Source organism: Pongo pygmaeus, chromosome 5, assembly GCF_028885625.2.
Source record: "Pongo pygmaeus isolate AG05252 chromosome 5, NHGRI_mPonPyg2-v2.0_pri, whole genome shotgun sequence".
Lineage (NCBI taxonomy): Eukaryota > Metazoa > Chordata > Mammalia > Primates > Hominidae > Pongo > Pongo pygmaeus.
The window spans coordinates 79,795,308-79,809,784 of NC_072378.2; the positions used below are offsets into that span (position 1 = coordinate 79,795,308).

Consider the following 14,477-nt stretch of genomic DNA (forward strand, 5'->3'; position numbering starts at 1 on the left):
TGTCAGCATAACTCCTCATCTGAGAACACACAATTTTTGTAATGCACATACAGAGGTGTTGAAGGACTTGAACTTGTCTGATGAGAATAGTTTATTGCTCATTTTGTCGAGTATCTAACGGCTTTGAGGGCCAAGTGATGAGCTGGATATGGTCCTGACCTGGAGCAGATCACACAGAGTGGGATGGGAAGACTGGCTTCCTGCGTTGTTAGTGTGCCTGTTTGCTGCTGGAGTTTGGATCTCAGGATTCCGTTGTTTCTGAAGCTAGTCCTAATATATCACAAAAACATTATTGTTTTTTGAGAAGATTATAACTACAAAATAACATGTATTTTTAAATCTTTGGCACTAATTCAAGGGCTTTCCCTTTATTTTTATTTATTTTAGACTTACTAGAATACTTTCAGTGATCTAAACATACATAAAGCAAAAAGTAAAAGTCTCTTTCCTACACTTCTTTCACTGCATTGCTCGGGAGAAACAATTTTTGATATTTTGGAATGAAAGTTTCTGGACTGTTTATACATGTTGGCTCGATGTACATGTTGAAAAGATATGTTGCTTGGTGTGCTCACTGCCGTGGTGGTTGTTTTTCACAAAATGTAAGATTATATCATCCTGCAACTTGCTCATTTTACCAGTTAATTTGTCGTGGCTGTCTTTACATGTCCTTAGTCTTTTTCATGGCTGCATAATACTCTACTTTGTTGGTGCATATTGGTCTATTTAGTCATTCCTCTGCTGAGGAGTGCTCAGAAGGGCTCCAAATTTTATCTACTTACAAGTCATGTTGAATCAACCTCAAAGGTTGGAAGCTTTTGTCCTTGGTCATCTGTGCTTGATTTCACCATCCACTCTGTAACCATCTGCATAGGCTATAGGATACATAGGCCACCTGCCATGGTTGCTTGTTTACTTTCAGGGATTATTCTAAAGGTTGTCATTTGATTTTGGATAGGCCTGAGCTCAGACAAAAAGGACCAATTTGGTTGTGTAGGGTTTTAGGGTAACAGCATTTTTATAGAAGTTTCTTATTTCTACCTGCTCAAAATTTAAGATGCACCAGATAGCTTGGATGGATTTTGGCTGTTATCCTTAGATACTTTTATGTTGGCCAAGTTCTGAGTTTCAGAGCTATAAGAGAGGTCTGATTCGGAGGTTGTAGTGAGCCGACATGGTGCCACTGCACTCCAGCCTGAGCAACCGAGTGAGACTCCATCTCAAAAAAAACAAAAAAAGAATGATCTGATTGTCAGATCTTCTTTTTTTTTTTTTTGTTTATTCTTAAAGTCAGGACATCTTTTAGAAAACCCTTTGAAAATACATATGTTGTTTTGTGATTGTGGAATATTTTTGTACAGGTACATCGAAATTTAATTTGTGACTCTTACAAATGGCATAATTAATCACAGTCATAGAAAGCCAAATACAAATATCCTAAGGTTAGCGTTTCACTGGGGTTTGAGTGGTATTCATTAAGGTGTTCATAAAATTTTATGTTCTAAAGTCACTATTTACCTAGTAGATATGGTAACTTATTTTTGTCATGGCTACTGGCCATATCTTGGGGTTTAACATATGCTAGCTGAAACTGCTGCATACTTTTTAAATTCTGAACTATAATTGCCTAGAATGAATGAAATCTTTTATTTCAATAGATATTTTTGCTTGAAAATTTCATTTTATATTTATGAAATAGTAGCAGATTTTATTAGAGGTGATATTAAATTGTTAGAAATCTAAAGACAAAACTGCCATTTCTCTTTGGTACTATGATAATTTTTCAACATATGTTAAGTAATAACCTGCTGTTGATTTTAATAGTTTTACCTGCCAACACAGCTGGCATCCTGCTATGATATTATTGCTATACTTTTTTATTTAATATTTTACAGAGTGTATCATGCACAGTGTGGACAACCACATTGAACAACTATTGAGAATACGTACTGATTGTGACATTTTACCCTTAAAATAGAGAGTGGTCATCAACCAGATTTTAGAGCACATTAACGAAGGGGGTTTACTTTTGCAGGGATTTCTTACTGCCAAATTTTTCCTTTGCTATAGCTTTCACATACTGTTTTTGTGTTTTCCTTTTCCATAAAACAGTATTTCTTAAGGCTGTTGTTATTTATGTGCAAACAAATGAATAAAAAAAAACTTTCGCTCTTTAACATGAAGAAAAATATTAACATTGAAATATGAAATACAGCAATTCAGTTTATAACACAAACGTATCTTACAATAATGGGTATGCATTTTTAATTGCATATATAGAATTACAAATCTCATTTTTCTTTTCTACTGGGATTATAAACCATATTGAAAAAATTTTTACAGTTCAAAAATCAGATGACTGACCTGTCGAAAGCAAATTGTAACTTATTGGCATACAATTGAATTACTGATTTTTACACTATTTATTGAATGTATATAATTTTCATTTATTACTGATTTAAAACTACCATCATATACATAAAATAGATACTCTTTTTAACATCAGGTTTACCTTTTCTCTTTCAGTCTGTGATCAAAACAGGGCGACTGCTAATCAGTCACGAGGCTCCCTTGACAGGCGGCTTTGCATCGGAAATCAGCTCTACAGTTCAGGTAGTATAACTTTTGGAACTGATTTCAGTGCTTGTACAATTGCACACGCCAATTCCAGAAGAAAATAAATTACTTATCACAATATGTGAAAGCATACACTTTATGGAAATGTAGTGCATGCTTTCATATACTGTGATAAGTAAATTTTTTTTCATTTTTTATTCTGACCACACTTTCTGTTTGTTAGTTAATGGTCTAATTAATCTTCTAGAACAGATATCTTAAAATAGTAAAAGCTGAAAAATTTTTTATGGGAAGAAAGTTTGGAATGAGTCTACTAAATTAACTTTGTATTTGCTAGGTTAACAGAAGAAGAAAAATCTTTTTAATTTGAATCTGTTCCCATTCCCTGTTTATATGACTTGAGGTTGTTATGGAATTGGTTGATTGTGGAATTGATCTTAGATTTTCACAGCCTTCACGTTCCAAAAATGAATCTCTCAAAAATCAATAATTTTAATTTAATAAGTAATTTTAAAAATTATTTATTTTAGTTATTCAAATTATGCTATGGTATTGGAAGTGCTTTAGAAATTGTTTAAAAACTTGTGTTTTTTTAAAAAAATGCTCATTAAGATGCCACATATCAGGAAAAAATTTTATACACCTCTTTCTGGCAAGTTTTACCTAAAACCTGTATTCAAATTTATATCATAAACATGTATAAGATAATTTAAGGTAGTTTCATTCTTCCTAATTTTTAAATTGAAAATTAAGTAGCCATATTTTAAATGGAAGGTGCATGTCTTTTAAATTCAGAATATCTTCGCAGTCTGCAAACACTTTACTTCTCTTTACTGGTGTGAAGATGCTTTGATTATTAAGATACATGAATAGGGAATTCCTTTAAGAGTATATGGCTTACTATATTGTTATAGAATTGTGATATATGGATAATGGTAAGTTTTTATTTTTAGATGTTTAATCAGTAAACAATGATTTTTACCAATGAAATATCTTAAGTGCTAATTGCAAAATTACAAATATTTGTAAATTAGATGAACCCAACTTAAACATAAATGTTTTAAAAACTAGATCAAAGTAATCCATAATTATAGTCAAAAACGAAATTATTTTTACAATTTATATATAGTCACTGATAGTAAGAAAAGCAAATGTTTGAGTTTTGTAGATTTGTTGTTTTCCTAGTTACTATATCAATTAAAATTTAAAACATACTGATTATTATTATATAACATGAGTACCTAGTATTTATTGTGTATTTTATACATTGAGTAGCATAATACAAAGATTAGGGCAATCATTTCAAGCCAGAGGCAAAACTGGAAAAAGAAACTGGATTTTCTGACTTACAGTTAATATATAGTCTACTAAACCATTTGAAAGGATAGTGGCTGTTGCTAATTGAAACTTTGACAGCCTTGTTGTGTTTTGTTCACTACTTATTGACATCTCAAAAGTTTCAATTGCATATAATTAAAAAAGGAAAACAAGTAGAACATAGTTGGAATTAGATACTATAACTCCTCTTGTGAAGTTTGCTTTCTCTAAGTGTGCTTTTAAAGTTTGATCTCTGTAAGTTATTGGTAGACTGCAATTGAATACAACATTTTTTTAGACTGGAATGGAATTAGAATGATAATCTAATCTAGTGTCTCTTGGTCTTAAATAATATGTGGTCTCATGTTAATGGAAAAATGTCTCTCAGGCCCCAAGAATACATTAGTGAATCCCAGTTTGAGAAATAGTGTATTAAGAATTAAACATAGTCACTCTAACTAACATAAAATATCATAAACATAATATCAAAATAAGATCCTGAAATTATGTGATAATTATCAGTTGCAAAAATTGTCAATGAGAGTATCAGAATATAATCATATTTATATAATAATATGAAGACACCAAAACAAAGCATCTTGTAACACTCTCAGACTCCCAGGAATGTGTTCATTGATCCTCAGGTGTCCCTAGTCTATAGTTTGAGAAATATTGATCTAAACCAACTGCATTCTTTTTACAGATGAGTGTCATCCAGAGTGTTTGTGACTTACCCATTTTATAAAGACAGTGGAATATCTGGGATTAGACAGGAGTCTTGAATAAATGTTAAGTGTGTGCACATGCACTCTTTATTCAAAATCCCCTGCCTTCCACAAGGAAGATAATAGAAGTTTTGGACCCGTTATAAAATGTTCTGTTGTTCATGGCAAAATTATTCACCAGCTAACCACAGAATGACTTAAGACAATAGTGTAATATTTGATGGAGGAACTATATTTAATATTTTGGATAATTTGAGTTTGGATTTATTAATATGAGAAATCTGAAAGGTACACAGTGTTTTTGCTTAATTCAGATTTTATTTGCACAAATAGAAAGTATAGAAAATGAATTTTAGTAAAATTTAATGAGCATGATATCCATAAATGTTTGCCTGTTATGGCTTTTATCTACTGATAAGATTAGAAAAAAAGCTAGACACTTGAAAAACTTTTTTCATCGATAATTTTCCCATATAATTTTGAGTAATCTGAGTAATAAAATATACCTTTCAGTAACTCTTTCATGCAGATATTCAACTATGCAATATGCTGTATTGAGCTTCCTCTCTATGGAAAGCCTTGTTCCATATTATAAGTGAAACCTGTATCAAATTACCAGTGCCTTGGGTTGTTTAAACTGAAATCATCTAAGTTTGAGGTACAACTGCTTTCACCACTTAGCATGATTCATATTTCTCTATTTCTTTTTTGGGGTATATTTTGTAAGGTTAAAAAAGATAAAACAGAGTTAAGATATTGAAAGCCAACTTTCTGGGACAGCAGAGAAAATGTACATGGACAACTATTTCATTGTTATCTTGGAAAAGATGTTTTAAATCGTGGATGAGAATGATGTATAAATTTGGGTACTTTTCATTAAAATAATGAAGTTATTGTTGTTTCAACAAATGCAAGTTTTATGTCAAAGGAAATGAAAAAAAGTTTGCTCCACAGGCGATTTTTGATAGAAGATATCTGGTAGCTTTTTAAAAGCTCGTGGTTAATCCTACAAAATTGCTTTTAAAATATTTTAAGAGAATGAATATTAATAGTAAAATTATTGTTTTTAAATACATAAAAATCTGAAAACACCTGAAAATATGAACTATGCTGTTTTACTCAAAAGTTCAAGTTACTACCTATATTAAAATAAAAAATATTGAAGAGAATACAGCACTATGGAGAGTATTCTTTTAAGTTTATAATTGGTATTTTTAGATAGAAAAATTATATTATGCTATATAAAATTAAATATCAAATAAAGGAACATTTTTTATAAGAAGCAGTGTTGACATTACTATTTAAAGCTTATTTAAGTGTACAGATCAAATATGAAAGGAATGAATATAAGATGGAGTCATTATTTATAAAACTCTAGTTTATAGCAGATGGCTCTTTCATCGTGCAAGGAATTCAGTGCCCACATCTTAGGTTTGTTTCATGCCTGCTACTTTTTTTTTGTAAGCCTATTTATTTTACCATTTTACAGAAATTTATTGTTAACAGTCTTAGTTTGAAATAATGGTAAACTCACAAGTGATTAGAAGACTACTTTATATTGATTAGACATAATTTTTTAACTTATTTATTTAAAGTTTCTTCATAAAACATATATATAGAGAGAAATAAATGATTACAAAAATAAAAAACAGTGCATCTAATCTACGAAGTGCTTTATATTTCTATTGGATTTAATTTGGAAATTAACTGGAAGGCAGAGCAAGCTGAGGTCTGGTATATTTGGCCCCACTCTGGGGAAGATTTCTTGGTCAGTCATCTAAAGCTTCACTGTCTCTTCTTATCTTACATTCCCATCTGTTCTCACTTTAGGGTATGGGAACTTTTTCGTTCTTTTCTTTTACTTGACACATACTATAACTTAAAATACTTCTTTTAGGGAGTCATGAATTGTGCACCGTAATTTGTGGAAAAGTGCAATGACTATAGAGTTTAGATAATTCAGTGTTCTTTTTATTGTGTATTTTAAGCAAAGATTTTATTGTTTCAGAAAATTATATGAATGAATTTTATTTGATGCTTGTATTCTTCAGCTTTATGTAACCCCAGGTTTTTTTAAGAAAGCCTTCAGTGTGCAAAAGTGTTAACCTCATCTATTTTAATATCCCCCAAATTAATTTATATATTCTAGAATGTAACGTTCAACATAGCTATTATTTATTTAAATATTAAGACCAAATAATTTATGGTATTTTGGCTGGTTTAAATAGAGTAAATTTTTTTAAGGATTGTGAATCAGCCTTTATTATTAATTTCCAACACACCTCCATAATGAAAAAACAAATCCCGAGTCTGATAAGAATTGTGTGATAATTTTTTTTTAAGTTATTGTTTTTTTCTCCTGCTTTGGATTCAGTGCTTAAAAAGAGTGCCAAAAATTTTAGGGATGTGGTTGGCTTAAAGATTTGAGTTTTTTTTTTTTTTTTTTTTAATTCATATGGAAGCAATAAGTCTGCAATAAAGAGTCCAATTGGAGAGGATGGTAAGTTTCCATACCATTGTTATGTCCTTTCTGTGCGGTCTCTTTTCTTAGCATAAGAACTCAGAAATTGTGGATACCAACATACATTTTTTAAGATTGTCAGATTCTAATAGTTTCAAAGGATTTTTATAGGGCCTACACAAGTCATTATGTAAAAGAAAACTTTTAATAATTTTCAAGTTAAAGGAATTTTTGCTTTTTTCAGTGTTTCATGTTAGTATAGTTTATGGAGAAGGATTTTTTTCTTATAAACTTATTACTACTGAATTTCCAAACACTTTGTTTAAAGATATCAATCTGAAAAGAGGGGAAAAGGTCCTAAAGGGTCTTGAATTTTTACCATTCTGGAAAACATGTTTAATTAAAATTTCCGTGCTGATAAATTGTCATCAGAGAAAAGTATCAGATTAGTAATTTGATGAGTAGTTTACTGCAATTTTATAATCTCAATTAACAAAAAATTTACCAGTGATGCAAAACCTTTCCTAATAGCAACAGATAAAACAATCAGGAGAAGTATACTTCTATACTAAAAGATGGAGCCAGAGCATCAGAAAAACAGTTTAATGTGGAGTGTTTGGATATAGGATGGCATTTTAAAACTGTAGTTTCTTCCTGAAGCCTGTTTAGTATTCTGTAAACAGCTTCTGTGACCACAGATAGGAACCAAAGTCTAAATCACTCTGGGGATATATTGTGGATTGGGCTGCTTCATTACTGTTTGTAGTTAAATCCATGTTATACTCTGTTGGTTCTCCTCCTTGCCCTAACCACACCTGGTCTGCTTCCATGTCATCTTCTCCTTTGCTTGTTTAGTTTCCACCTTCAACCCTTTCCCCATTCTTTTTTTTGAGATGGAGTCTCGCTCTGTCGCCCAGACTGGAGTGCAGTGGCACAATCTCGGCTCACTGCAACCTCCGCCTCCCGGGCTCAAGCAATTCCCTGCCTCAGCCTCCTGAGTAGCTGGGATTACAGGCACCTGCCACCCTGTCCAGCTAATTTTTGTATTTTTAGTAGACACGGGGTTTCACCATCTTAGTCAGGCTGGTCTTCAACTCCTGACCTTGTGATCCACCCACCTCGACCTCCCAAAGTGCCTTTCCCCATTCTTTCCTGGGACGTCTCAACCATTTACATGATTACTCTTGAAACCTTCAAATTTGAAACTTTAAAGATTTGACCTGTTGAGCTTTAGACCCAAAATTCCAACATTATGCTTATTTTGGTAGAGATACAACATTTGTGTAATAAAATGATTTATCTGAAAAAATTTGAATGTGAAACAATGAGAAAAGGTAGGCATATGCACATGGTTATTTGCTAGTTTATGGAAATCAGCTTGTATAAAAATGAACTCTATTTCTCTTCAACTTTTTCTGGACCTTTTAAACTGTCTCCTTTTTGTTTGTTTGTTTGTTTTTTGTTTTGTTTTGTTTTTTTGAGACAGTCTTGCTCTGGCTCCATCACCCAGGCTGGAGTGCAGTGGTGCAATCTCGGCTCACTGCAACCTCTGCCTCCCGGGTTCAAGTGATTCTCCTGCCTCAGCCTCCCAAGTGGCTGTAATTACAGGTACCTGTCGCCACACCCAGCTAATTTTTTGTATTTCTAGTAGAGACAGGGTTTCACCATGTTGGTCAGGCTGGTCTCGAACTCCTGACCTCAAGTGATCCTCCCGCCTCTTCCTCCCAAAGTGCTGGGATTACAGGCATGAGCCACCAGACCCATCCTAAACTGTCTCCTTATCTTTGTCTCCAGCTGTTCACCTCTCATCTAATTACTATTCATTATTTTCTTAAAACACACATCAAATTTTGTGCATTGTCTGTTTGAAAGCATCCAATGGATCCTCATTGGGTCTAGCAAAAAAATATTTATCTCAGCATTCAAGATCCTGATCTACTCAAACCAGTCTTCCAGTGTTATTTCTCACATCCCTTTTTGACTCCAGTATGCAGATCACACTGGCCTACTGGCTATTTCCTGAATGATAATTGTTTCTTATAACCATCCTTTATTCAGTATTCTGGGGATAGCCTTAATATGGGCATTTCATCCAAGAATTGGTGTCCTTGTTTTAGAGACACTTAGAGTTTATTAGAAGAAGTAGATGATAAACAGGTAATTATAGTACATGTTAGAATGGAATATTCAGAGAACTATAGGATTATAAAATACTTGCTCATTTAACCCAGATGTGGCAGCCAAGTTAACTCGTGAAGGATAAGTATGAACTTGGGAGTGAAGGTAGGTGGGTATTTCGGGCAGAATGAACTATATGAATAAGGAATTAGGCAAAGGATTTGCTATTGAAGGGATTAAAGTGGTTTTGTGTGTTTGATGACTAGCATGTGAGGCTGTAGCATAAGATAAGGGTTGACCAGTAGGTAGGAATTAGATCCTAAAGAATGTTAAATATTAAGGAATTTGTTTTTATGTGGAGGAAATAGATATGACAGAGTAAAGCCAGCTCACATAAATGTAACTTCCAGTTTTCTCATATAATATATATAAAATATACTTTATGGAGCTCTTGGCAAATAGAAAGTAGTAGGAGCTGAAAATATTACTATAATTATTTAAGGCAAAGGAATATAAGTGAAGAATTTTAAGCAGGAGATTAATATAGATTTAAAAGTTAGAAAAACTCCTAGGTAGTTGTGTAGAGGATACACTGGGGAGGAGTGAGAGAGGAAGTGATGGAGAATTGCTAAAAAGCTAGTCACAGACTGCAAAACAACACTTTGGTCTACAATGGACCACATATAAGATGTTGGTCCCATGAGATCATAGTGGAGCATAAAGAGAAACCTGATAATATGGTGCTTGATGTGGGCATTGCAGATCAAGTATGGGAAATGATTGATATTTAGTGCTGGTTCTGGGATATTTGGTTTTCCATGTGAAAAAATATGTATATAAATAAAAAAATACATATCATCTAGGTTTGTGAAAGTATAGTCTGTGATGTTTGTACAACCACAAAATTGCTTAATGCATTTCTCAGAATGTATTCCTGTCCTTGTGACTCACTACTGTATGTGATTAAACTAGGTGAGATTTGATGGTCTTCTAAACCAAGGACATGGGAGTAGGTTAGAGAAAGGTGAATTTTTCAGATAGTAGGAGGGAGAATCTGAATGAAAGACTTGCTGACTGACAGGAGTGGGGTGGGGATTGAGGTGGATGAGGGAGAGGCATACAGAAGTCAAGAATAAAGCATAGCTTGGTTTCTAGGTTGGATGATTTTTGAATAGAGGTGCAGTTTCACTGAGATGGAGAATATCATTGGAGAACAGGTTTATGCGTGTGTGTGTGTGTGTGTGTGTAAGATAATGAGTGCATTTTGGATTTGTATCTGAAATGGGGATGAAAATGTGTTTCTGGAGCTCAGGAGAGAATCTAAGGTGTAGGAAATGGGTAAGGATTCATTCTCTTATACTGATATACTGATGGCTGAGTTCATGGGTATAGATAGGGTCACATAGGAAGAGATAATCTTAAGAAGGGAAAGTTTCTGAAGAAGAAGCTGCCTGGGTTGAAGAAGAAGGCACACCAACATTTAAGAGAAAGAAAGGAAGTTATGAAGCAGAGTGAGAGGGAGTGGCTTCAGAAAAGGAAGGGAGTAGGAGAGAGCCATTACAGGAGACAAGCGCGGAAGAGTTTGACAATAGCATATATGGCCAAGAATATTAAATGCTTCCAGAATTTAAGACAGCTAAAGACTAATGGTCTACCTTGCATGTAGCAACTGGAAGACACTGGTGACTGATGAAAACAGAAGGGTGGCCAGGAAGCCAGACAACATTTAGACTGGTGAGTGAGTAAGTAGTGAAGACTTGAACCAATGAATATAGACTACCATTTCAAGAAACTTGACTTTCAAGGAAAGGAGAGGAATGAAGTAGTTAGAGCTAGGTTTGATCTCTTAATGCTATTCACTTGGCATAGAATGCCATTTCCTCAATTTGCAGTCCTCCCTGGCAGCCTCCTTGTCTTCTCCCTCTCCTCCTTGCCCCTCTCCCTGTCCTCATTCTCTCCCTTCCCCTCCAAACCATCTAGCAGTCAGTTTTTAAACATCTATCAAACCTGACCTCTTTTTTCCCTTTTCCTAATAAACTCTAAATGAACTTAGAAAAAAAAAAGAAAACCACTAAATCTAAAAGAAAAAGGTAGAAAATAGCTTATATTGGGATGGGTAAGACATTTTTAATCAGAAAATTAAAATGCAGCATACTCAATCATACCGTTACAGAGAAATATATTTGCATAAAATGGAAATTTTTGTATGGCAAAAACAAGCATGATTTTAAAAACAATGACAAATGCGAATATGTTGTAACACATGACAGAGAACTAACGTGTACTCTATTAAGCATTCTTAAATGTCAGTACGGAAATTAATAGGGCCTTTATTTAAAGGGTCAGAAACAGATTAGTTTTATAACTATAGCCAGCAAACATGAAAAAATATGCCACTTACTATTGATAAAATGCTAATTTTAAAAATGAAATATTGTTTGTTACTTATAAGAGTGGGACTGCTTAAAAATGAATTTTATTTTCTGCTGAGATGATGTAGAATGTGAATGTATTAATAGAAATTGATTCACTTTTCCAGGATATCAGATTGAGAATGTGTATCAAGACTCTTCAAAGTGTAGATTTCCTTTGATTCAGGAATTCTAGGCATCCTCACTTAGGAGTTAAACACAAAAATATGTATTCTTCTCAGTGTTGTTCGTTTGATAGGAAAATATCGGACACATTCTTAATGACAACAACAGGAATATATTTTAATAAGTTATGATTTATCCACTTGATGAATGTTATGGATTTATCAAAATCATTAAAAGAGTAGTTGATAACATTGTAATATTTGTATGAATAAAATAGTAAATGAAAACTCACCTGTATGCAAACCTACAGGTACTTTACTTGCTCAATGTTGTGAAAAGAAAAAAAAAAACTTTATATATACATACATCTAGGCATAGGGAAAGAAACTTGCACTATAAGTCTTTTATTGATTTGTATTTTCTAATTGTTTCTTCATTTTTATGTACATACATATCACTTTTTTAATAATTAAAAGCTTTATTTTTTTATTTTATTTTATTTTTCTTCTTATTATTATACTTTTAGGGTACATGTGCACAATGTGCAGGTTAGTTACATATGTATACATGTGCCATGCTGGTGTGCTGCACCCATTAACTCACCATTTAGCATTAGGTATATCTCTTAATGCTATCCCTCCCCCTTCCCCCCACCCCACAACAGTCCCCAGAGTATGATGTTCCCCTTCCTGTGTCCGTGTGTTCTCATTGTTCAATTCCCATCTATGAGTGAGAACATGCGGTGTTTGGTTTTTTGTCCTTGCGATAGTTTACTGAGAATGATGATTTCCAGTTTCGTCCATGTCCGTACAAAGGACATGTTTCTCTCAAATGACATGGTTATTCTTTTAAATCTTCCTAGTTGTTTAAAATAAAAAAAACCCATTTTGCTTATAAAGTTGTTTTGCAAAGATTTCATATTACTTATTTTGACATAATTCCTTTATCATATGCATTTGAGTTTTGGGATTTACCATTCATAGTGATGGTGGTTACTTACTCAGAATTGTGATGTGGGATGATTTTAAAACCAATGCCAGCTCACCACATAAGATTTGGTTTTTCCGCAGGTTAGTGTCTGTCTTCTACAGGTATGGCATATTTTGATTCATTGCTCTTATTACAGAAGTGAAAGCAGCATTGTATTGGGGTATTCAGATTATTTAATTTTTCTGTATTAATCAGTTAATGGCACTGAAACTGACATTACTAGCATGTAATTGATACTAACATTGGGTTCACTGCTTATTTCCCATCCCTCTTTTTGGTATTAAATTTATCATGAGTTGCCATCATTCTTTTTGAAGTCTTTCTGGATTTAAGCCAGTCAGAAAAAAGATCATATTTCATCTCCCTGAGTAGTAAGTGCCCCAGTTTCTCTCATGCAATTCTTGGTATTTCTGTAGTCATAAGTAGTCCCCCTTGAATTCAAAGGTGCATTCCTACCAAGCTCCCCTACTCTTTCTCTCTTCTCACCCCAGTAAGCTAAGGAAGACATTTATATTTACATATATACCAATGAAGTTTCGTAGACTGAATGGACTATTAATTAGTAAAATAGATTCTCTGAAGGAAAACATTACTTTATTTAAAAAGTTACGGTGATTTCTATGACTTGGTCCCTTTTCATTGTTTTTTTAGTACCTTAAAAGTTGTAGTTTCCATTCATTGAAGTGATCCTTGAAAATATGGTTGTATCCTCAAAGAAAATTATAGTGGATTTAAAATATTTTATTGTCTTATTTGGTATGAAATGATTGTATTTCAGTATGTATATTTTAAAATGTACAGCCTTATCTTCAAAATTTTCTAACTACAATAAGGTTATTTAAAATTTTCTGCATGAAAGACAGCAGATAATGTATCCATAACCTGGCTGACTCTCTTGGCCACCTTGTACAACATTTTAGGCAAAAATGAAGACACATATTAAATTTGCCAAGAAATGTTAGCCATGTTTTGTCAGCATTGTATTCACAATCAGTAACAGGATGGGTCTGCCTCCTGGAGACAGAACTAAATTTCTCATTTTGTCATGCCCTTTGTAGTCAATAATGTTGGTGATGTTGATAGCTCATTTTGGTTTGGTAATTTAGGGTAATTAAACTTACAGATCAAATCAGTTTGTGTTTTGTTATGAGGGCCATTATCTATTTTCATGAATGAGTTCACAGTTCACCAAAATATAGTCGAGTTTAAAATAGACATTAAAATAGAGATTCACTACTGCTAACGCATTTTCTCCTCAATTTGAAGTTAAACACTTGTGAAAATTAAGACAAGTTAAAATCAGCACTTACTGCAAAAACAAGAAGTTGAAAATGAAGGTTAAAAGCAGAAATCATCTAGTTGATCATTGTTTTGATTTTTCAAATCTATCAGTATTAATGTGAGTCTTCAAGATATCTGAAAATTTCCATTTGATTGGAAAATCTTGAATGTTTGATCATTTTCTTTCAAGTTAACTTAAAGAAGTGACTTTATTTTTACTTCTTGATTCATTTGAAGAGACATAACTTTTTTGTTTTAATCCTTTAGAGGATCAGATAATGACATTTGCTGTTTAAGACAGTTTATATTTCAGATGGCACAAAGAGTCTATTTGTCTTTATCAAAATTATCAGCTGAAAAAGATATAATTCATGACTATTCTTTAAAGGGGAGCTAAATATTTGTTTTTAAAAATGCCTTAAGGTGACATTTGTATCATCCACATTTGTAATTGTGCCATTGCTTAAAACA

General features: G+C 33.0%; 1 protein-coding gene across 4 annotated transcripts in view; it reads left to right on the forward strand.

Annotated features, from left to right (window-relative positions):
• Positions 1 to 14,477, forward strand: part of BCKDHB (branched chain keto acid dehydrogenase E1 subunit beta) — a 252,291-nt gene that overhangs the window by 162,247 nt on the left and 75,567 nt on the right. For all 4 annotated transcript variants that reach the window (XM_054490937.2, XM_054490938.2, XM_054490936.2 and 1 more), the window contains exon 9: positions 2,527 to 2,613. In XM_054490937.2, the coding sequence (XP_054346912.1) occupies positions 2,527 to 2,613 (87 nt within the window). The remainder of the gene's footprint in view (positions 1 to 2,526; positions 2,614 to 14,477) is intronic.